This window comes from Oryctolagus cuniculus, chromosome 10 (assembly GCF_964237555.1).
Source record: "Oryctolagus cuniculus chromosome 10, mOryCun1.1, whole genome shotgun sequence".
NCBI lineage: Eukaryota > Metazoa > Chordata > Mammalia > Lagomorpha > Leporidae > Oryctolagus > Oryctolagus cuniculus.
Genome location: NC_091441.1, coordinates 117,538,412 through 117,563,115, shown reverse-complemented (window position 1 = coordinate 117,563,115; position 24,704 = coordinate 117,538,412). Strand labels below are relative to the sequence as shown.

Genomic DNA, 24,704 nt, shown 5'->3' with positions numbered 1-24,704 from the left:
GGAAATGATGTAATGACGGGTGAGGTGGGCACAGCCCCGGGGAACATGTGAAGAAAGCAAAAGGAAGCAGTGGGGGAGGAGGAGAAAGGGGAGAAGAAGGGAGGGGGGAAGAGGAAGAGGAAGAAGAAGGCACTTCAAGCCTCGGGGGTGGTCCTTTGGTCAAAAAGCCAGCGAAGAGACAGCTCCCCAAGAACGACTGGGCGAGAGGCGAGACCGCGAGACAAGGCTGAACCTCTCAGGAAGACGGAGCGGTGAGAAACAGGCCACACCAGACGGTACAACAGCAACACACAGGGAGGAACAGAGAGGTCAAAGCCAACAGGCGGAGACCTCAACATGTCACGTTCACGGATGGCTGTAACAACCAGACGGAAGACCACAAAGCAAGCAGCAGGCCACACGACGTCACCAGCCAGGGAGACCCAACAGACGCCGCAGAACGTCCCCTGACAACAGGCGACAGCGGACGTTCGCCAGGATGCTCCACCGCAAAACGAGCCCCAAGAGCAGGCGGAAAACAAGGAAACCGAAAAACAGGTGCAAACTGAACTTCCTGTTCCCCAACAGCCCAGGAGCAAAAGCAACAATCGAAAGAGAATTCAGAAATACTGGAGCTGGACGCAGATGAAGAGCGCAACACACCCGCCGGGGTCCAGCTACGGCAGTGCTTCCGAGACTCTCTCTTACGGAGGACAAAATCCCAGCTCAGTGATCCAAACTTCCACCTTAAACACAAGGAAAAACACGGCAAGCCATACCAGAAGCAGCTCGAGGAAGGAACTGGTAAAGATCAGAGCATGAATGAATGCCTAGAGACCAAGAGCGACAGACGTCCGTGAAGCAGACGGCCCATTCTTTGCGGAAGTCGATGAAACTGGCACACCTTTAACTACACAATCCAAGGAGAACAGGGAAGACCCAAATAACTAGAACTAAAAAATGAAGAGGGACGCTGCTCCCAGCACTTTACGTGATGAAAAAGGGTCCTAGAGAAACACGCGTAGCTGTGAGTCAACATTCGGTAACTCAGACCAAACTACTGCTCTCCCTGTGAGATCAGGGGCAAGACACGGCTGTACGTTCTATCACTTCCACCCAACGCTGCACTGCAGGCCCTGGCATGGGAGATTAGGCCAGAAAAAGAAACAAACATCACCCAGGTTGGAAAGGGAGAAGGAAAACTATTATGATCTTGAACACAGGAAATCATTAGGAGTTTACCAAGAGCTGTTTAAATAAATGAACAAGTTCAGCAAGGTTGAAGGTACAAGAGCAGTCTACTAAAACAAATGGTATTGCCATACACTTGTAATAAATAATCCAAAAATAAAATTAAGAAAATGATTCTGTTCACACGGGCATCAAAAGGAGTACAGTGCAAGTCTCCTGCTCTTTAGAGCATTGGTGGAAGAAATCAAAGGGGACTAAGCTGCTGGGAGATGCGCTGGGCTCACGGATCAGAGGACAGCACTAAGCTAGCGGCCTTCCCCGTCCATCCACAAACTCAAGGTGAGCCCCAGTAGGGTCCAGCCGGCTCCTGTGTAGGAACTGAGAAGCCGATTCTAAACCTCGCTTGAAACTGAGAAGAACCCAGAACAGTCGAACAACATTGGAATAAACAAAGCTGGAGGACTGAACACTTGCCAGTTTCAAAGCTTACTGCTAGGCCGCAGCACTGAAGACAAGGCAGAGCTGACATGCACGCAATTAGATCAGTGCAAAACCTGAGTGTCCAAAGTCGCGCCCAGGGCAGCTGACCCAGCCCATTCAGTGGGGCAAAGGGTATCACTTTCAAAGAACCGCTGTGTGACAGCTGGACAAGCACACGCAAAGGCAGGAGGCTGAACCCTTACTCTATGTCAGACACAAAAATTAACTCAGATAAAAAACCTGAACAGAAAACCTAAAACTATATAACCCTTTAAAGAAAATATAGGCACACGTCTTGATGAACTTGGATTTGGCAAAGGACTCTTAGATATAAAACAAAAATAACAAACAACAAAAGAAAAAAATAGATGAATTGAGCTTTATTCATTAAAAAGTTCTTGAGGAAGGGGGGCGGGCTAAGCCTCCACCTGCGGCACCAGCATCCCACACGGGCGCTGGTTTGAGTTCTGGCTGCTCCACTTCTGATTCAGCTCTCTGCTATGGACTGGGAAAGCAGTGGAAGATGGCCCATGTGCTTGGGCCCTTGGGAGACCCAGATGAAGCTTCTGGCTTTGGCCTGGCCCAGCTCTGGCCATTGCAGCGATTTGGGGAGTGACAGAAGATAAAGATCTCTCTCTCTCTCCCTCCCTCCCTCTCTCTGTCTGTCTCTCTCTCTCTACCTTTCAAATAAGTCTTTTATTCAAAAAACAGTTCTCTGATTAAAAATGCATAACATGAAAGTCCAAAGGCAAAGCCACAGAATCAGACAGCGGAGAAGGGATTTATGTTCAGAGTCAGAGTACTTCAAAAAGTCCATGGAAAAAAATTAAAAGGTAAATTAATTTTGGTTCAATTTTTCTTAAATCCATACGTGGTTTTTTTTTTTTTTAATATGCAATTCCATGATCTTTTTGAAGACCCAAGATAAAGGTCTGTTACAACTCCATGATAATCAAATGGTCAAAGGACCCGTTTAAGGAGATGTTTCTCCAAAAAAGGTATGTAAATTGCCAGTAAGGACATGTAACGCAGGTCCCTGTCATCAGTCATCAGGGACATGCAGATGCAAGCCTCGGTGAGCTGCCCCGTCACAGTCACCTCAGCGCTGGAAGCAGAAAAGCCAGACAAGAGCAAAAGCTGGTGAGGACGTGCAGAAACGGAGCCGGGCTCTGCTAACAGGAATGTAAAATCGTGCCGTCCCCAAAATGGTTCGCGGAGCTACTATACGACCCAGCGATGCCACTCCTGGTGTGCACCCAGAGAAACTGCATCGTACGTCTACACAGACACCTGCACACAACGCTCACGGCGGCAGTGTTCCCAACAGCTGAAGCACAAGCCACCCACAGCTCCCTCGGCAGACAAACGGAAAAACAAAGTGTGATCCGTCCACGCAGCCACGAGGAAGGATTCCACGGACAGACCTTAAAAACACGCTAAGTGAAGGCAGCCAGACACAAACGCCTCACACTGTGCGATCCTCTGAGGTGTCCAGACGAGGTAACTCCACCGCGACGGGGAGGGGAAGAGGGGCTCTCAGGCGGGGGGCAGACGCAGGGACAGGGCTGTCGTGTATCAAGGGAACGAGCTAAAGCATCCGGGGTTTCTCTGTGAGATGACCACGTTCTGAAACTGCAAAGGCTGCCCACCTGTGTGAACATGCTGCCAAGCAGCGCACGGCACACTTCTGGGGGTGAACCGCATGGTTCGTGACGTTGTGTAACAGCCCTCCGTGGGGAGCGGGCTGAGCCAGGGGGTGCTGCTGGCTTACCCCCTCTCACGAGGGGTGGGGAGCACTTGCCCAGTTCATCATAAACTGGCCACTGATCTTTACTCCTACTGGGGGCGGGGGGTGGCCGTGGCTGAAGGGGAACCGAGGCACTCATGCATCAATGGACGACCACCATTTATCCCACCAACACCTGTCTTTAACACACACAGCACAGACAGATCCCATGTGCCACGCAGCGTGAAAGCAGACAGCGCCCAGGACTGCTCTTCTGAGCTATTCCATTTACAAGTTCCAGAACACACGACGAGGAGAGGAACCAGAGTTAACCTCAAGGTCGGTGTGTTAACCTCAGAGCCGGCGGTGGCTTGGCTTTGAGGGAGCCGGCGAGGGTACCCACCTTGAGTGCCCCTGACACTGGTGTGAGTGCTCCCGTCACCTGCTGACCTCATACCTCATTTAGCTTCGTGACGACAGCCTAGTACGCTTCGTCTGGTTTAGTTCTGACAACCAAGGGTCACCAGTCTAACTGTGGTTTCCTTCCAGATCTCAGAGACCAAGGGGCAAGCCCACACTGGATTTCCCAGTCCACCCCATGAAGTATGGAGGGCTCGAGACAGGACAGCCAGCTGGCGCCAGTCAGATCCACTCTCGGAGGCCCCGGAGCCCCCTTCTAAGCCATTTCTGACCTGCGAAGCCCACCACTGCCGTTTGAAAGGCATTTTCCAACAGAAAAGAAGATGGTGATGATCCTCTTGTGAAAGTCTTAGGGGAAACAGGAAGTAAAATCAGGAGGCTGAGGTTGCCAATGACTGGTTAGGTCATGAAAATTCTCTATGTGGCCTTGGAGGGACAGGCACTGGCCAGGGATTCACTGCGACCCATCTTGTCCCAGCCACTGAGCTAAGCCCCTGCAGATGCCACCTCGTTTCCACCCAGGCCGGGACTCCCTCAGGGCTGTCATTCCATTTCACAGGTAAGGAAACGGAGGCCACAGGTGATGCAGCCTGCTGTGGTCACACGGCCACAGACGCCCTCCGTGTGCCAACTCCAGGTCTCTCCCCCTGAGCCCCGGGCCCCTCGGCTGCCCCTGCGCTCACTGCTCCTGAGGCTGCTGTGGCCAGGGCCGCCTGAATGTAACACGGAGACGATGTGGTCAGTCCTCCTAGAGAGAACAGCGCTGCTTCTCCACAGGCCGCCGACACGTGTGGGACGCTCAGAGCCTTCAGGGGCCAGGCAGCAGCTGCCCTGCAGAGTGGCCGCCCGTCTCCCCGCCTCTGTCATCCTCAGAAGCTGGCAGCCTTACAAAGACTTAAAGGAGCAAGCAGGGACCGGACACAGCACTCGGACTGCCCGCTTTGGGACACCATGAGCCCCTGTTCCAACTTTGGGGAGGGCAGTGTTCTGTGCACTGGTCCCCAGGGATCTGCTTCTTGGTTGACCAGCAAGCCCTCTTCTCTCTGGCCCTCCTGGTACTCAATGCCCACAGCAGTCTTACACCTGCCAGACAGAGGAGCTGGGGGCAGCTGTGGGGACCTCAGCACCCCGGGAGGTGAGCAGTGACCAAGGTGCGTGAGGGCACAGGGCCTCAGTGGGCGGCTGCCCCTCCCGCTGCCCCGGCAGCTCTCAGCTCTGGGCTCCTAGCACTAGACGCGTTTTCCCCCAGGGGAAGAAGGGCAGGGCAGAGAGGGAGAGGGAAAGACACAAGTCAGAACACCCGGAAATGAGAAGAGCAACAGAGGGCGAGAGCAAGGGGAGCTGTTAAAGACACAGGGAGAGGCGGAGGAGGCGGTGGAAGGCCGAGGGAGGAAGAGAGGAAGAGGAAGGAGTTAAGCCAATGGCTGTGCAGCAGCAGCAGGCAGCACCTGCCCACCCCCACCCCCTCCAATCAAAAGTTCGCTGGGTCCAGGATGGTGGCAGCCTCTCGGGACTCTGGGAAAGCTCAACTTCACATCTGGTTTTGTTTTTCCACATCTGCAACCCAGGCTTGGCCCGCGAGCTTCCTCTCAACCCACGGAGACTGGATCACGCCTGGTGCATGACCCAAGGCCGGCCAGTGAGGCCTCGTTCCAGGACCTTCCCCAGAGCTATGAGAAGGAGGAGCTGGGGAAAAAGCCTGACCGGCCAGAGACGTCCTTACAGGGAGATCAGCGTGCGAATGGGGCCAGCACGCAGGGAAGTGGAACAAAAGACAGAGCCTGCTCTCCTGGATCCACCTGTGCCAGGACACCGGAATCTGCGGGCGCGTGAGCTGATTCCCCCCCCCCCCTTTTTTTTTTTTGACAGGGAGAGTGGACAGTGAGAGAGACAGAGAGAAAGGTCTTCCTTTTGCTGTTGGTTCACCCTCCAATGGCGCCGCGGCTGGCACTGATCCAAAGGCAGGAGCCAGGTGCTTCTCCTGGTCACCCATTGGGTGCAGGGCCCAAGCACTTGGGCCATCCTCCACTGCACTCCCAGGCCACAGCAGAGAGCTGGCCTGGAAGAGGGGCAACCGGGACAGAATCCGGTGCCCCGACCGGGACTAGAACCTGGTGTGCTGGTGCCGCAGGTGGGGGATTAGCCTGTTGAGACTCGGTGCCAGCTGCTGATTCCCTTCTGTGCCAGGGCTGATGGGAGCTGGGGTTCTGCCTTTAGCAACCGAAATCAGCCTACTCGCCCGGCCTCCCAGCAGCCTCACTGCGGCCCCTCATGGTGGCCAACAGTGAAACCAACAGCTAAGTACGAGCGCTGTGAAGCCATGGTGTGTAGCAAGAGTAAACGCAACACAGGGAGAGAGCAGCGCCACGCTCGGGCCACAGGGCGCCCAGCGACGTCAGGGCCCCTTCCTCCGGGAAAATGCGGAAACACGCATTCTGCAACCCATGAAAATGGAGGCAGGCGTGATCCACCTGGGTGTGAGAGGGCTCCTTCCTGCTGCTTTGATGAGGACTGACAGCACGCTCCCGCACCCCGGCGGGCAGCACGGGCACGCTGCCTGCTGGAGGCACTGGCCCTGGGCCCACGGTGGCCAGATCGCTGCTCCACGCAGGCCACCTGCCCCAGCGACTAGCTCAGCTCTCCCTGCTGCATCTAGAGGGCCAGAGGACCCCGGTGGGTCCCTCAGAGCACAGGCGGCCTCCCCCCTCTCGCCTCGTTTCTGGGGCTCCGTCATCAGGGAGCCCCTGCCTGGGCCCCACCTGCAGCCTGGCCTGCTCGCCCTGCACCACGGGCAGCTCCACCAGGCCCCATGTCCGCTTCCTCACGTGCCTCAGGCTCCAGCACAGGCCTGGTGCCATGCAGAGCCACGTGGAGAGGAGATGGAGGGGCAGAGGTGGCTTCCTCGCTAGGACCCCTGCCCCTGGGGTCTGCCCCTGGGCCACGCAGGGCACACAGGGCGACCATGCGGGCCGCGTGCGGGGCGCACCGTGCACAGTGCTCTGTGCCAGGCCGAGGCTCCTCTGCAGGAGGCTGCGTTCTCGCTGGAGCCCCGCAGGGGGCTCTGGGGCCCAGCCCCTGGGGTAAGGCTGGCATGGGCCGGCACAAGAGGTCCCCCGGCACACACCCGGCCCACGACCGCTGCTCGCTCACCTTCGTCACTGGTGTGCGGCTCGGTGCCGTTGTCATGGTCAACTTCGTCGATGGTGCCTGGCTCGCTGTGCGGGCTGTCACTGCAGGGGACACACGCAGGGGTCAGCTGAGGGCTCCGGACCCTCACCCGGCCCGCACCTTCCCCCGTCCACCAGCCCCGCCCTGCAGCTCTTCCACCGCGTGGCCTTGGGGGGGGGTCTTCCCAGCCAGGAGACCCCAACCCCACGCCCTGCCCGAGCTCCCCTCCTCGGGTCTCCTTGGTGACAGCTGTGAAAGCTCAAGGTGGTTTCAGTAGGTCCCCAGAGTCGCCGAGCGGGAAACGCAATCCCTAAGGCATCGGTGTTACCAGGCGGGGCCTGGTGAGAAACGCATTCGTGCTCAGAAAGGCGAGTCTGGGCCCCGCTCGCTCTCCCACTCGCTCTCGCCCTCCGGCCTCCCACTGTGGGCCGATGAGCACCAAGGCCCCGGCCGGGGTGAGCGCCACGCTCTCGGACTGCCCGCCTGCGGGAGTCAAACACGTTTCAGCTCCTTGTCGATGCCCCATCTCAGGGATTCTGGGTCAGCAGCAGGAAACGGATGGATGTGGCCAAACCCTGACCTCTATCCCCAGACAGACCACGGGGCAGAACACGGGAACAGCCATGGGTTCCCTCACCCCGCCTGACCCCCTCATCTTACAGCCGAGGGCCACAGCTGTGAGGTGACGGACGCTCATGAGGGCAATTGTGTGGGGCCATGTTGAGAGCCCCGGTGAGCCCAGGGCACAGGTGTGGCCTTGCACCAGTGCTAGGCATGGCCACCGAGGGACCCAGGTCAGCCACGTTGACTTGCTAAGGTGTGGCATGGTTTCCCTGGGCGCCTCCCCCTCCTCCCACCCCGCCCCCCAGGCTTCACAAGCTCCCTGAGGCCACAGCTCATTCCCACAGGCAGTCGGTCGGGTTTCCTACTGTGCGAGGGATGCTGTGATGGGTGAGGAAGACGAGGTCCCTGCCCACGTGCCTCAGACATTCTAGCAACAGAGGTGAGAAAAGCAGCCCAAGTCAATAGCCGGGAGGAAAACGCCTGCAAGCTGAGATAGTCTTAGAGAGAAAAGAAATGGCCAGAGACAAGAATGGTTGAGGTGACCTTCATTGTCTGGGAGGGCTTCTTGGAGGAGGTGGCTTTTACAAATGTCTTTAAAAGGGAGAAGGGCTTCAGCATGGAAACCTGCATAAGGTTCAGACTTGGCAGAAAGGCTTCCAAGACAGCTCCTAACCTGGCTCATCATGTGGCCTGTGCAGGCTCCACCCTCACCCTGCCCTGGTCATGCTGCACTCTGTTCAGTTCACCCAACGCTCTAGGCCTAGAACATTCTTTGCCCACCCCTCACTGGGCTGGCTGACATCGATCCCCAGGATAAACTCGGCCTGGACTTCCTGCAGACCAGCGCAGGGAGCCCTGTTTCTGGAACATTCTACCCCTGCTTCCTCAGAGCTCCCCGCACCTGGCTGATCCTACCAGGGTTACGTCCCTGCCTTCCTGCCCCGACCCGGCACACACCAGACACTTGGCGACCATCTGCCGGGGGGATGACGTCCACTGTGCCGAGACCCCTAGTCAGATCTCCCTTTCCAGCTTTGAACCCCTCCTTCCAAACTACTGTGGGGAAGCCAATGAGCTTAGAAAAGTACAGGTGTTGCCAAGTGCACCAGGATCTGGGCCCGGCCCAGGACTACTTATAAAAGGGTACGTTCACAGGCTCATGGGAAACAGCATTAAAAGATACATCTATTTTGGTGCGAAATCCACGCACACAAGTGGTTTTCAAAAACTTCCTGAAAAATGCGTATCATGAAAAAAACTATGCATGGATTTCAATTTCTTTTTTTTCTACCAAAAATAAGCTTATCTCTCAACTTAATTTCCCACAGACTTGCTGAAGTCCCTTCGTGTATACTGAGGCTAAGATAGAGAACTGGTAACGGTGGGAGACGAGGCGCAAAAGGCTTCGCCTTGTCCGGAAGTGGCGCTCACTGGCCGCAGGTGCAGCTGGGACAGACTCCCGCCCGCGGCCTGCAAGGGGTGGGAGCTGTGAGGAGCTGTCACGCAGCCCCGCACAGGGACACCCAGGCAGCGGGAGCCCCTCCCTTGCAGGAAGCACGGTCCAGGTACGCCCGGAGAGGGCAAGCAAGCCTGCAGCCCAGGGACGCTCTGCTCACACCTGGCCGGCAACACCGCAGTCGCCTACGCGTACAGCTGCGTGCTGGCGCGACATCAGGAAAGAAGAGGTCTCCCACGGCGGGCACGGGGCTTCCCATCTTCACCACGTTTCTAAATTTTTCCTGTCTTCACACGGTAAGGTCTTAGTATGGGGAAGGCAGTCAGCCCTGATTCTGAAAACGTTCTAGAATATTCTCCCTAAGACTCTGGGCAGTTAGCAATACACAGAGGCGCCCCCTAGTGATTGCTGATCTCAAAGAACTGAGCTCGCTTGATGTGGAAAACAGAACTGCTAGGTGGGAAGGGACAAGGGTGGGACACGTCATCGCCCCTCCCCTGCCTCCTAAGAAAGGCTGCCCTCCACCCCCCGCCAGTTCTGGCCTTCTGACTCGTCCCCACCGTGCTCATGACCGCAGCCCCAGCCCCAACAGCAAACCCAACTCTTGGGCTGTGTTGGGACACTCAGGAAGGGGCAGCTCCCTTTCTGCTGAAGACATGCAGATACGGGGTCACAGATCTGCAGCTGCTGGGGGCCTCCTGTGCCCGGCACGGGAGGGGCTGTCAAAGCGGGCAGGCAGCAGGACCAGGTCCTGAGGATCGCAGCTGAGTCCCTGGTCCAGCTATACCTGAAGCTGTCTCCCCAGACTGCTGAACCAAGCACCCCAGGAAAGCACCACTTGGCTCAAACCAGCGCCCTGTAACTCAGCCAGCGGAGGCTGACGCACCCACGCCTCCCACAAGGCTGACGCACCCACGCCTCCCACAAAGCTGCTGTGGAGCCCTGGCGAGAAAACGCAGGTGGAAGGGAGACTGAGCGCAGCAGGAGCACACAGGCTTCCTCCTGGGGCCGGGGCGTCTTACCAGTAATCCTCCCCTCCAGCCATGCACTTCTCGTACACGGGGCCCTCCAGCTCCCGGGGGCTGGGGAAGATGGCTTCGTGATGGATGATGATGGTTTTGATGACTTCGTTGACGTGGGCCTGGCAAGACACGGGGTCCTGCCCATCTGGGATGTGCATGAGGGTGGGCCCGAAGCAGATGGCCAGGTTGTAGGGATCCATCATGTTCTCGTCGCTGTACTGGGAGAGGCTGGGAGAGAAGGCACGCACAGGTCATCTGGGAGAGGCAAATCCTCCCTCCGGGTTTCTTTTTTGGGGGGGCTCTACTCAGATCCAAGAAGGTTCCAGGTTCTGCTGAAAACATTAGAGTACCTGGGGCCTGTGTGGTGGTACAGTGGTTTAGGCCGCCCACCGCCTGCAATGCCGGCATCCCCGTATCAGAGCACCAGTTCGAGTCCCGGCTTCTCCACTTCCTATCCACTCCCTGCTAATGTGCCTGGGATAGCAGTGGAAGATGGCCGAAGTGCTGGAGCCCCTGCCACCCACATGGGAGACCAGCATGGAGTTCCAGACTCCTGGTTTCAGACTGACCCAGTCCTGGCCGTTGTGGCCATCTGGGGAGTCAATCAGCGGATGGACGGCCTCTTTCTCTCTCTGCCTTTCAAATAAATTTTTAATTTTTTTAAAAAAAGCATAGTACTTGCAAAAGCCCCAGGACACCCCGGTGGTGCCCGCACCCTGGCACTCACTGGTTGAGGAAGGCGAAGAGGTATCTCATGACCACGATGACGGCGCGGGGCAGGGTGACGAGGATCTGCTGGATCTGATGCACCCTCTCGGCTGGGGTCTCCAGTTCTGGAACAGAGAGGGGCTTTTCAGGGGCCGTCTACCCTCAGAGAGCAAGGAGCTGCCCACTCACCGGCCCCGCCTCCCACATACCTCTGGGACCACCTGGATCTGGGGAGCCAGCTCTACTCTCAGCTGGCAGCCAGATCAGGGAGGGATCCAGGCCTGGCCAATCAGAGCCTCACATCCCTGGCCACAGGGAGGGGTGGGGTGTGGCCTAAACAGAACCAATCAGAGTCCATCCTTGGAATTTAGGGCTGGAGGAACCAGCAGAGAGGCACCTTGGACGTGGTTGGAGGGAAGCAGCCGGGGGCTACCAGGAGGGAGGTCCTGCCTGAGAGACTGCAGCACAGAGATGGAGTAGAGACAGGCTCCTACCAATGCTGTGTGAGAGTCTGAGACCAGCCGGGCCTAAAAGCATCTGGGTACAGACCCAGCCCATTGAAGTGGAGTTTCTGTCACCTGTCACCCACAGGTGCTGGCAAGCTCAGCGGGGGACCATGTGTCATTAACCCCCTTTCAACAGGAGCTACAGCACTGTCCAGGAAGTGCACGCCCAACACACAACCACCTCTCAAGCCAAGGGCTGGCCTGAAACCCTGGCAGATGCCTCTCAGCTCAGCCCTGGGGTGTTTGCCAGAGGCCCGGGCAGCAAACGGGCAAGCTGGGAAGGTGACGCCAGGGACAGCAGCCGTGGGGCTCTGAGCTGACCTCCCACGCCACGGCGACTTCTCTCCCAGACGGGGCTTCCCCCCGCGGCCCCGCTGCCCACCTCCACGCTCCGTGGGTTTGTCCCTTTGGAACACAGCCGTTCCCCCTCTCTCTTCTGCATCCCAGGCCCTCACGAGGAGGCTGCGGCCTCGTCTCCCAGCGGCTGCCCCTTCCCGGAGTCCCGGAGCTTCGCATCGCAGACGGGGTGACATGGACAGCCCGTGGGCACCTGGAAGTCTGCGGGGCTCTCTCTAGGGCTGGCACAGGGGCTGCAGGGCACTATTGCCATTTGGTATCCAGGGTCCCAAATGTGTGGGAAACACAAGCCGTTGCTCTACCTTCAATTCCAGCAGCGCCCCACTGGGGCACCCGGGGTTTGGAGGCCTCACCCACTGTACCTCCCTGCCATACACAAAGGACTTCCCCTCCAGCTCTCCTTCCTGGCCTGGCTCTAGGAAGCCTTGCCCCAGCCACCCCAGCATCTGAGGCTCCTCCATGCACACCAGCTCCACCGCCCTCACCTCCAGGCCCCGATCCCAGCTCGGCTGGCATGTACCAGCAGTGTTTTTCTCAAATGCGCTTACTGTACACGGAAACTGTGTCTCTCTGCAAACGAGAAACCAGAATCCTCTGTCAGGATTACGAGGAGTCAGAAAAGCCGGCACAAGGGCAGTGACGCCGGGTGACCAGGGGGTACCTGTCACCTCCAGAGCCGGGCCTGACACCCTGCGAGGGCCTCATTTCCAGCAAGCTGGTTCGCGGACGACGCTGGGGCATGCTCTCACTCCCCTGAGGAATACTTACTAATGGTAGATATCAAGTCTTGAAACCTTTCCTTAGGAAAGAGTGGGTTTTCCAGTCCTCGGAAATACAGTTTTAAGACACCGGCGACCGAGTTGATATCTCGCTCATTTTGGTCGTCCACGAGGGGGTCTTCACCTGCAGGGAGGCAAACCAGGGGTCTCAGGGCGGGAAGGAGGCGGAGGGCGGGCTGAACTGGAGGGAGGGTGCCGCGGGCAGCCTCCTTCGTGGGTAAGTACCCCTTAGGTGGGCGGCCGGCCTGGTGGTCAAGGCTCCTACACGGAGCGCCTGGGTTTGCCCCTGACTCCAGGTTCCTGCCTAGGCACACTCCGGGAGGCAGTGGTGATGGTTCCTGCCACCCACTGGGAGTCCTGGACTGCATGCCTGCCTCCTGTGGCAGGCATTTGGGGGGGGAGAGAACCAGTGGATGAGAGCTATCTGCCTCTTTCCTTATGTCTCAAATAAGTATTTTTAAAAAGTTCTCCGGCAACTTATTAGAAAATGCCCAAAGACACAGAACAGTTGTAAAAGTAACCCCTAGTTACACTCATCTTTCTGAATTGATGTTTTCAAAGCTCAGGAGGCTTTGCAGGCGTTGGCACGGCGCTGCTGCTCCCAAGAGCAGAGTTCTCACGTGACGACGTGACTGTCCCGAACACTATCAACAACCATCCCCAAACAACCTCTCAGATCCAGCCCACACTCAAACACCCCCAGCTGCCACAAGACAGCTTTTCTAGAACTTTCTCGAGAGCTAAGAGTTAGGCAGTGTTCACGCGACTCACTCTGTGCCTGTGAGTCTTTTCGTCCTCTGGAGGTCACAGAGACCCTGCTATGTCTGTGTGCTGGTTTGTTGTCTTTAACACGGACTTCCTGGACAGGGCAGGCCATGTGCCGTGTGGATGGCCCCACGTTCTGTGGCCGTCTGACTGCTTCCTCATGATTACAGTCAGGAGAAACGTCTTTTTGTGACAGGAATACTACACGTGCAATGCTGTGGGTACACAACCGTGTCCCACCAGGAGGACAGGAGTTTGGTCCCCGGGTCAGGTCCCCTGGTGGCCTCCAGGTCTCTACATTTAAAGGTATTTTCTCAGGGTGGGCATTCGGCCCAGCAGTTAAGACACTGGTTGGGACGCTCACATCCCGTATCACAGTACCTGCCCTTCAGTCCTGGCTCTGCTCCCAACTCCAGCTTCTTGCAAACACACAGCCTGGGAGGTGATGATTCAAAGACCTGGGTCCCTTGCACTCACATGGGAGGCCTGAATTGAACGCCTGGGGCTCCTGGCTTTGGCCTGGCCCTGTCCAGGCTGTTGCAGGTATTTGCAGAGTAAATGAAGCGATGGGAGATCTCTCCCTCTCTCCCTCTCTCCCTCTCCCCTTCTCTCCCTCTCTCCCTCTCCCCTTCTCTCCCTCTCTCCCTCTCTCCCTCTCTCTCTCTCTCTCTCTCCCTGCCTCTCAAATAAATAAAATAAATTTTTGACATTTTCCCCTTTGTGAGAAGTGAGTGGTCGGACATGATACTCAGAGAACCAAGGTGCTCAGACTGTGGGCCCAGAACTGTGTTCCTCGGGGTTCAGCCATGGTTTCAGAATCTAGTAATAACTTCTGCTCAATTTCAAGAACCCTTCCTTCCCCGCTCCCTCCCGAATCTGAATCCTTCAGCACTCCTAATCTGAAATCCTAAATGCTCCAAAACCTCAAAGTTTTTGAGTTCCAACACAATACCACAAAAGGAAAATTTCACACCTCACGTGTGGGGTCACAGTCAAAATACAGAAGTACCAAAAATACTGTAAAAAACGACCTTCAGGCTGTGAATACAAGGCATACATGAAACAGACAAATGTCATGCTTTGACTTGGGTTCTGTCTCTGAGATATTTTATGCACACACACAGATATGCATACTCACATATGTACACAATATATACAAATATTCCAAATCCCCAACACTCACTTCCGGGAGTAAGCATTTCAGATCAGGAGTACTCAACGTGCAGGTGAGTGGGGGGAGGCGTGGGGCGGGCAGGGCTCCCTCCTCAGCCCCCTCTCTGTCCTAGCAGCAGCCTAAGGAACTAGAGATGGCGCTTCCTCTTACTGCCCCTTTGTCCCTGGGGACTCCACTGCCAGGCATGACTCCCATGTTGTTCATCTACAGGCGAGTGCACCGCCCGGGACGCCCACACCTGCCCATACACGCAGCCTGAGTCCTTGCCCTTCCTAGCCAAAGATGCTCAGTCCACCAACAGAGCTGCTCACACCCAGGCTCTCGGCAAGGCTGGCCAGCTGCGGCTCCAGGAGCGAGTGGATCTCCAGAGGCTGAGATGGGCAGGATGGGTGGCGGGAGGGGGAGCTTTTTCCAGGAGAAGAACGGGAGCTGAAACCCCAGGCAGGCTGGGAGAGTGCCACATTCACCTGTGTGAGCCGCCATCCTGGCGGGAGGCGCAAGCCTCACCGGACAGCCCCACCCACAGCTTACTCTGACCACGCCATGGGCATCACCTGCAGGGCAGGGCTGCCTTAAAGGGCCCAGGAAAACCTGGATATAGGCACCCATCAGCTGGGCAGTTCCCTGCAGCCAGAGGCCCAGCCATGTTTCTCAGCCCCAACAAGCTGTCCCAGAAAGTGCTGGTCACAGCCCTCTCCTGAGGCAGCAAGCAGACCTCAGACGGGTGGTGTCAGGCCCTCCTGGGGTATCAAACCCAAATCCTGCTGCAGCTGCTCCCTGCCCTGCACGAGACACCTTGCACCTCTGCCACCCTGCCTGTAGGGGGCACCACAGAGTTTTGTGGGGACCACAGTGGGAAGGAGGGCCTGGGAGGCAAGGGCGGGGCTCTCTAGGGTTTGGCCTGACACACTCCTGCCTCTCCAGGACCCTTTCTCCTTCCCGTATCCAAGCAGCGTGCTGAAGGTGTACAGTCAACAGTGGCAGAGGAATTCCCACGCAAAGCCTGGGTGGCTCATGTTGGAAGGAGAAGGCGGCAAGTTTAGGAACAGTAAGCGCTGAGTAGATTTCCGACACAGCCTGATCTTTCTGAGGTTTAAGGAGAAGAGAGCCATGCTCCTCCGAGAGCACCTTCCTGGGGGTCAGGGAGGGCTCCCAGAGCCCCTGAACGCGTGGCGAGGACGGCCACCCTGCGGGGCTCAGACCAGAAGGACTCTGAATGTAAAAGGAACAAAGGCTAAACACACACACACACACACACACACACACACACACACACACGTCGCGCTGGCTTGGAGAGAGAATCCAATCACAGGCTAGACCACGAGCGAGTGAAGAGCACGTAGGAGGAGTGACACTGAGCCAGGCCCAGGACCTGGCCACCTGGTCGCCAGGGGAATGCAGCAGGACAGCCGGGAAGAGGGGCACGCCAATCCCCCAGGGGTCAGCTGGGGGAGGAGCCAAACCCCAGACCCTCGGCTGGCAAACAGGAAGAACCAGAAAAGAGGAAGTGAGAGAGGGAGCACGAGCCAGCCTGGGGAGCAAGGACAGCGTTTTCCTAACAGAGCCCCACCAGCACCTGTTCTCTTAGAGGATGGCCTCCCGGTGGGCTCAGGTGGAGTAAAATGGGCAGGCAAGGAAAGGGATTCAACGCGGAGAGCGGGAAAGACAGCAAGGCCAGCTGTATCCAGGAGACAGTCTGCCCAGCTGGCTTAGCCTGAGACCATCCAGGGCTGTGAGGAGCAGAGGATCAGCCCTGCAAAGCAGCCGGGAAGGTGCAGGAGGCACTGACCTTACCCAGTCATGGTCCCGATGGACAGGAAGCAGAGGGGGCTGCCTGCTCTCCCATGGGCACCGACAGGCTGTGGAGGGGAGGGGAGTGGGACAGGGGCCGGCTGGCTGGGCCGGAGGCACCGTGCTGGGAGGCGTCCCCTTAGAACCCAGGCGGCCAACCCAGGGCTCTGCGTACCGGGTGAGCCCAAGGGAAACAGCGAAGGCTGCAGACCATGGTTCCATGCACACACAAAGAACCTGGAGGGCCTGGACAGGGCTGCCAGTGACGTCACAGGGCTCCGGGCAGCGCTGGACAACACTTGCGTCCCAGATGCTGATGCAGAGATGCACCGCTGGCCCCTGGGCTCGGGAAGTCCTTTCTGCATCCTCCCCTCTCCCCACAGCCCCACCCCATGCCCAGACTCTTCACGCCGTCCCGGCTTCGCTGCTCCTTCTCCCTCTGTTCCAGCTGGGCTTGCAGCTGCCACGCTGCCCAGGGCTTCCTCCACCGAGGCCCCACCTGTCTGCACTGTGCGCTGACTAACGGGCTCCCTGAGCAGCAGTGGCCGAGCCTTTCGAGGCCACAACCCTGTACCTAGAGGGCCCCATGTGTGCTTGTGGAGAGAACGCACAAACACCTGGGCAGACATCGGGGCGGGGAGATCCTGCGCATGGCAGGCTCCGAGCACCCAGGATCCCGGAGCAGAAGCAGAAGCTGCCCCTGGCCCCCGCGAGAACACTGAGCACCACATCCTGGCATTTCTCGCTCTGTACACCCGCTACCGACACGTGCACGGGGGCTGCAGGCTGCCTCCTGGGGCTAGACCTCAGCCTGGCACTGAGACGGCGGGTCAGAAGGCAGCTCTTCCAGGCAAAGAGGGAGTGAGCCTGCAGAGAGAGGAGCTGCAGCTCGCCGGAGGGGACAGTGTCTGCCTGGCACAGCTGGCAGAGGCCGGCACAGAACACGATGAACAGAACAGCGAGGACCTGGGTGTGTCACTGGGCCTCTCCGACCAAACTCCCAATCAGACACATTCAGAGAATAAGGCAGCGGATCTGAGCTGAGAGCGCTGGACGGGGGAAGCACTTTCCAAAAGGGTGCAAAGCAGAATGTAGAGGTGTTGTGTGGGTATTGGGTGAGGGTGCTGTGTGGGTACCTGGGTGCAAAGATATTATATGGGGTACTCGGGTGCACAGGTCCTGTGTGGGTACCTGGATGCAGAGGTGCTGTGTGGGATACCTTTGTGTAGAGATGCCTGGTGCCCGGGCACTGTGTGGGGTAACTGAATGTAGACTTACTGTGTGGGGTACCTGGGTGCCCAGACATTGTGTGGGGTAACTGAATGTAGACTTACTGTGTGGGGTACCTGGGTGCCCAGGCATTGTGTGGGGTAACTGAATGTAGACTTACTGTGTGGGGTACCTGGGTGCCCAGGCATTGTGTGGGGTAACTGAATGTAGGCTTATTGTAGGGGGTACCTGGGTGCCCAGGCATTGTGTGGGGTACCTGGATGAGCACGTATTTAGTGGGGCACCTCAATACAGAGGTGATGTGTGGAGTGCCTGGATGCAGTTATTGTGTGGGGTACCCAGATGCAGAGTTATTGTGTGGGGTACCTGGGTGCAGAGGTGCTGTGTAGGGTACCTGGATAAGCACTGTTTAGTGGGGTACCTCAATAAAAGGTGCTGTGTAGGGTACCTGGATAAGCACTGTTTAGTGGGGTACCTTAATACAGAGCTGCTTTGTGGGGTACCTGATGCAGAGGTACTGTGTGGGTAGCTGGGTGCACAAGTATTGTGTGGGTACTATTTAGTGGGGTACCTGGGTGCAGAGGTGCTGTGTAGACTACCTGGTGCAGAGGTACTGTGTGGGTACCTGGATACAGAGGTATTGTGTGGAGTACCTAGTACCCAGGTATTGTGTGGGGTACCTGGGCAGAGAGGTGCTGTGTGGAGTGCCTTGCTGAAGGGGTGCTGTGTGGAGTACCTGGGTACAGAGGTGCTGTGTGGGTACCTGGGTGCACAGGTGCTGTGTGGATACCTGGGTACAGAGGTGCTGTGTGGGTACCTGAATGAAGAGGTGCTGTGTGGAGTAACCAGGTACAGAGGTGCTGTGTGGGGTACCTTGATGCAGATATACTATGTGGGTACCTGGGTACAGAGGTGCTGTGTGGGGTACCTTGATGCAGAGGTACTGTGTGGGTACCTGGGTACAGAGGTGCTGTGTGGGTACCTGGGTACAGAGGTACTGTGTGGAGTACCTGGGTGCAGATATACTGTGTGGGTACCTGGGTGCAGAGGTGCTATGTGGAGTGCCTGGGTACAGTGGTACTGTGTGGGTACCTGAATGAAGAGGTGCTATATGGAGTACCCGGGTACAGAGGTGCTGTGTGGGTACCTGGGTACAGAGGTGCTATGTGGAGTACCTTGATGCAGATATATTGTGTGGGTACCTGGGTACAGAGGTACTGTGTGGAGTACCCGGGTACAGAGGTGCTGTGTGGGTACCTGGGTGCACAGGTGCTGTGTGGAGTGCCCGGGTACAGTGGTACTGTGTGGGTACCTGAATGAAGAGGTGCTGTGTGGAGTACCCAGGTACAGAGGTGCTGTATGGGTAGCTGGGTGCACAGGTGCTGTGTGGAGTATCCAGGTACAGAGGTACTGTGTGGAATGCCTGGGTACAGTGGTACTGTGTGGGTACCTGAATGAAGAGGTGCTGTGTGGAGTACCCGGGTACAGAGGTGCCTTTCAAGATGCCTGAAGATTGATTAACTTTTCCCTCTCCTGGGACAAGGGTGTGGACTTGCGAATTCCAAGTTCTGTCCTAGATCCAAGGAGTATGACTTGGTGATGGTCTCCCTTATGGAATTATGTGGATTTTGAATTCCAAGCCAGCAGGGAGGTAAAAAGTGGGTTGCCTAGCAGAGGCCTGGGAAGAACAGAGCCCTTCCTCCCTGGCGGGTCCCTTCTCGGCATGGAGACCCCCAGCGGCCTGCAGCCCCCGTTAGAGACAGGGAGACCACACCAAGTGCCGTCAGTGTCCTGCTTTAGGCTGTGTCACTCCTAGTGAGCGCCGACACCCTGGCTCAAGCCAGCTGAGCACTGGAGAACCTCTCTGGGGGTGGGGGTAGGTGTTCTCCCCTCAGTGAGCAGCTTGGCAAAACCCTGCATAAAGAGGAACACACATGGGTCCCGAGAGCCACTCAGCGTCTTCTAAGTGCTTTCAGCGTTCCTGAAGCGCAGCACCCATTACAGACTCACATAAAAGTTCCAGAGTTCTTCACGAGGTTCTGCCCCCAGCAGCCCCTGCACCGTCCCCTGGAGACAGTCACCCCCCACCAGCTTACCCTGGAGGGTAACCAAGTTCACCCAAAGGCTTGGTTCTGGATTTCCAATATTTTTTTTCTGACTCTGGAATACGTGCCTACAGACAATGAGATAATCTTGGGGCGGGGACCCAAGAGTAAGCATGAAATCCACATTAGCTCCATGTGCACCTCTACACACCGCTCAGTAGTTGCTTGTGTCTCGATGGTGATGCCTCAGATGACGCCAGGTGTGGGAACCCCATTTGGGGCATCACAGCTGTGCTCACAGAGTTGCAGGTTTGGGAGCATCTGGGATTTCAGATTTGGGGATTAGGGAGGCTCCACCTGGGGTAGTGCATGAACAGTGAACAGGGGGCTCTCCGGAGGGAACCGAAAGGTCACAGCGTGTGCCAACTGTGGTGGAATGAACACACCAGCCACAGCTGAAGCTCCAGGGGCACAGCCTCAGCACATGAATTCGGGAAGAGAAGCTGCACGTCACCTCCAGAGAACCAGAACGAGCCAGCACCTGCAGCCTGGCGGCTCCCTGGCGGCTCCCAGACACTCAGAACACCCATCCCGGCTTCCCCAGCCACCAGCCCACACAGCCCTCTGCACCCACCTCTCTCAAAGGAATTTTTGATATCGTTGACCTCGACCTGAGACCCAGGCACTCTGAAGATGCCCTGCTGCTGCAGTCCTAAAAAAGAAACAAATAAAGGGACATTGAGCACCAGGAGACCAGGGCTCTGCAGGACCCTGGGGGATGCAGAAACTCCGCCCACGGCCTGGCTCCGCCCCCATCCCCACAGTCACTGCCGTCAAAGTCTCTCCTGGCAGAAGCCCAGATGTGATCTTGCAGCAAGTACAACTGTTCATGCGACAGGCCTGCCTGCTTCCCGTGGCTGAGGTCTCCCATCCAGGCCCACGGAAGGGCCACGGGGAAGGGTGCCGGCACCACACACCCCCTCCCCTGCACTGACTCAGCCTGGATGGCACGTTCCGGCCCGGAGTACACGAGCGCGGGGAGACGGAGTTACCAGCCAGGAACGGCCTCCTGTACATCTTCCAAGGCCATAGGCCGGACCCTGAAGCTACAGCGACCACTCAACAGTAACCTACACACAGGACCAGAGCAATTCAAGGGCCTGCCTAGTCCTAAGTGGGAATTAATGGGGAGCCTGACCCTTTTGCTGTCTGTATTTGCATAGAAAACAAGTCTCTGCTGTCTAATTTAGGAAGTTCTTAGTCTTAAAATGCCAGCTTTACTGGGAGCTTGGCTGGCACACAGGATACGCTCAACAAACCCTTGTCCCCCTTGCTAGTTGCATTTCTGCCTCCCAAGTCCCGGCTCCTGACCCCAGCCATGCTGACTCTCCTGCCCGCATCAGGCCTCTCCACGCACGGCTGGCTGCGACTGCTCCCTGGGGGCCACCTCGCTGTCTCAGCCAAAACAGCCACCCCTTTTAATCAGTTCCATGGCATTACCACTAGCTGAAAATCCAGTTTTCTTTCACTTTTTTGCTTGTTGATGTCCTTGGCCTTTTAGCTGGGAATACCAGTGACCGCGGGCAGGTGTCACACCTGTCTGGTTCACACCTGTATTCCCACTGTCTACCACAGTGCCTGCTACGTACCTGGTATGTACATTTTTAGAGGGATGAGTAATGGATAGGTGCAGCTTCCATGCTTCTGGCATTACGGCTAACAAATCCAAGACGCTGTCTCTTGCCTGGAGCTTACAGTGTAGGCATGGTAACTGACTTACTGACCCATGGCACTGGGAGCACATGGCACAGGGCTCTGGGGCTGGGTGGCAGCGAGAGAGGGGCTGCCACAGTTCTCCTCCCCCACCTTTCCTGGCCCCTGGATCTGCCCATCTGGTCCTGGGTTCTCCAGACACTACTTATGCACACACACACACACACCCCAACGAGACTGAGACAATGACTGTCCCATGGGTGTTTGCTCCCAGAAACAGGGAATGGGCAGGAGACCTCCAAGGTGAGGGAGCATCTCACTGGCCTCCCCCCCGCCCCGACCCAGCAGCCCACAGCGGCTCTCAGGGAGCTGAGCATAGCAGCCCGAGGCCGTGCTTACCATATAAGTTGATGTATCGGATGCAGCTCTCCACTACGAGCGGTATGGCTTGTCCTGACTCCTTAGGGGGAGAAAACGGTGAGTTGTGTTGGGTTTGGCAGCCATCATGGGAAAAACACACTGAAACACAGACTAGGAACTCAAGCCAGAGTGTTAGTGCCACCAGATTAGTAGGAAAACAAGCAAGAAACTGCTCATCCTCAAGTCTCCACAGATGGTTACGAGAGAAAGGCTGGAGTTCTGTGCAGAGAAAGCCATAGCTGTGGTCACTTTAAGGAAATGCTCTGTCTGCTTCCCCAGCGGGCTGGAACAGGCTCCCAGCAGGCTTTGACGGGCACCTCTAGGGCAGGGAACGGGGCTGTGCCCAGCGAGCACAGGGGCCCGAGTGCAGCCTCTGCAGGGGTCTCTGCCTCCCACCGCTCAGGGACAGATAGGCAGCATCAAGGCCTCCCCATCGCTGTGGGCCCCGATACCAGGGTTCAGCAGAACACACTGCGGTGGAAGCAGGGCTGGTCCCCACGGGGACTTGGAGCTCCACCAAGGGGGCGCCAGTTCTACTCACAATGTCACAAGCTAAGCACCCAGATGCTTGCTGTGCTGGACAACAAGGAAAAGTTCTAGAAGCAGTGACTGCCAGCCACTGGCCATCAAGTGGCCAAGCTTAGAACACAAGGCTAAGAGGCAATTCTACACAGGTGCACCGGGGGTGTGGACCACTGCCCAGGATGGCCCACGGCCACAAACGCCAGGCAGGGGGCCCTATTCTTTTGGATTCCAGAACCGGTGACCTGTCTGTTATTCCAGGTCACTTAAGGAGCACAAAACAGGAAGTGGCTTTCTTAAGAAGGGGCTGTGTTATGTGACTAGCCTGGGCGGGGGGAGCTGGGGGAGAGGAGGCCACGGGGCAGGGGTGATGCACTCCCGCAGAGGCAGCAGGGCTTTGTGTGCGTCTCGGCTCCTGCACACCCCACCTGCGAATTCTGCCCTCACTTCACTGTGGCCGGGGCCAGGGCAGGAAGAGGGACCCCTAGGTGGCTGGCAAGCCGGGCTCCGGCCCGTTCCGGCGGGCAGAGCTAAAGGCACGGGGCTGGTGGGCCTGTCCAGTAAATACCTGGTTCCTGGTTCGAGCATTTCTTCTTCCTCTGATAACAAAAAATAAGCAGGCAGCAGAGCGGGAGAAAAAGAAAAGATTACGCAGGAGGAAGATCGGTTAGAGCACACGGGTCCTGCAAAGTCCGTGAATGCGGACATGCAATGGCAACCAGAGATCGGGGGAGGGCGCCCAGAGCCACCCGCGGGGACCCCCACCCCAGCCTCAGGCTCGCAGGACTTCCGGGAGCCGCCCCGGCCAGCCGTCCCTGCGGCTGCAGCCTCATGCCAGTGCACCAGTTGACATAGGGGCCTCTTTCGGTCTTCAACCCCGGGAGGAGCTGCGTGGGCTGGGACCCTTGCCATCCCTGCATCTGGCTTCTCCTGAACCCAAGGGAGTCCTCCTAGGGCCCTGCTGGGTGTACGGAGCTGCCCACGGGGACAGGAAACACCCCTGCTTCTCCCAAAACACTGCCCCTGCATTCAGGTTGGCAAACCTCGTCCTCGCACCAAGGTCAACTTCATCAAGTTCACATGTACCACGCACCCCCTGAGTCCTGAGCAGGGTCCAACAAGACCCCAACTGGTGGCAAATTCCTTCCCAACACCCTGAGGGTCTGTTCCCAGGGTCACCAGCTCTGCTCTGCTCGGCACCCTTGCCCCTCCCACTGGCAACAAGCAGCATGAGAAGGTCCCTGTGATCTCAGCAGAACCAGGGCCCATGCTGTCACTCAAGGCCCCGGGGACAACCTCTTTCAGGAACATATCTGTCCTTTCCTGCTGTGTGAGTGTGCATGTATGAGTGTGTGTGTGTGTGTATGAGTGTGTGGTGAGTGTATGCCTGCATGTGCTAGAGTGTGAGTGTTTATGAGTATGTGTATATGTGACTACATGAGTGTGATAGTGACTGAGTGTGCAAGTGTGAGCATAAGTGTGTATGTGTGACTGTGAGAATGTATGCAAGTATGTGAGTGTGTATGTATGTGACTGAGTGTATGAGTGTGTGTGTGTATGACTGTGTGCCTGCATGTGCTCGCCTGTGTGAGAATGTATGTATACAGGGTGACTGTGTATACAGCATGACTGAGTGTGTGACTGTGTGGCTGTTAGTATGTGTGTGTATAACTGTGACTGTGTGAGTGCATGTGTCACTGTGAGTGTATCTGTGTGTCATCATGTGTACATGTGTGTATACATGAGTATGTGTGTCACTGTGTATGAGTGTACTGGTGTGTCACCATGTGTAGTGTGTGTGTGTATCTTTTGAGTGTATGTGTCACTGTGTGTGAGTGTGACTCACTGTATATATGTGTCACAGTGTATATGTGAGTGTACCTGTGTCACTGTGTATCTGTGTGTCATTGCATGTGAATGTGTTAGTGTGCATATGAGTGTGAGTTACTGTGTATATATGTGTGTGTTGCAGTGTATGTCTGAGTGTTCCTGTGTCACTGTGTATCTGTATCAAAGTGTGTTACTGTATGAGTGTGTGTGTCACTGTATGTGTCTGTGTGTCACTGTGTATATGAGTGTGTCAGAGGATGTGTATGTGTCACTCCGAGTAGGTATGTGTCATTCTGTATCTGTGTGCATCTATGTAAATGTATGTGAGTCACCGTTTATGTGTGTGTCACTGTGTATGATGGTGTGTGATTATTTGTATCACTGTGTATGTGTATCTCTAGGAGTACGTCACTGTGCATGTGTATCTGTGTGTTTGTGTGTCACTGTGTGTGTACCTGTGAGTGTGTCACTGTATGTGTATCTGTCACTGTGAGTTGTGTATATGTGTGAATCTATGTGAATGTGTCACTGTATGTGAATGTGTATGTATGTATATCTGTGTTCATTCCTGTACCTCCTGTGAGTATGGGTATGTCATGGTGCATGTGTGTGTATCTGTGTATAAGTATGTGAGTGTGTCACTGTGTGTATGTGTGTGTCATGGCATGTATCTGTGTCACTGTGTGTGCATCTGTGTCACTATGAGTTGTGTATGTATGTATCTGTGAGTGTGTTACTGTATGTATATCTGTGTGTCTCACTGTGAGTTATATGTGTGTGTACCTGTGTGTCACCATGAGTATATGTGTATATCTGTGTATCTGTATCACTGTGAGTTGTGTATGTGTATCTGTGTGT

General features: G+C 56.5%; 1 protein-coding gene across 6 annotated transcripts in view; it reads right to left on the bottom strand.

The window, feature by feature from the left end:
- Positions 1-24,704, bottom strand: part of SRGAP3 (SLIT-ROBO Rho GTPase activating protein 3) — a 331,270-nt gene that overhangs the window by 11,851 nt on the left and 294,715 nt on the right. For 4 of the 6 annotated variants that reach the window (XM_070051217.1, XM_070051214.1, XM_070051218.1 and 1 more), the window contains 7 exons: positions 22,585-22,615; positions 21,474-21,534; positions 19,996-20,073; positions 12,346-12,480; positions 10,734-10,839; positions 10,007-10,234; positions 6,947-7,026 (listed from right to left, as the gene is read on the bottom strand). In XM_070051217.1, the coding sequence (XP_069907318.1) occupies positions 6,947-7,026; positions 10,007-10,234; positions 10,734-10,839; positions 12,346-12,480; positions 19,996-20,073; positions 21,474-21,534; positions 22,585-22,615 (719 nt within the window). Of the gene's footprint in view, positions 1-6,946; positions 7,027-10,006; positions 10,235-10,733; positions 10,840-12,345; positions 12,481-19,995; positions 20,074-21,473; positions 21,535-22,584; positions 22,616-24,704 lie in introns of those variants that run through there. The other 2 variants (XM_070051215.1, XR_011379673.1) reach the window with 2 other exon arrangements.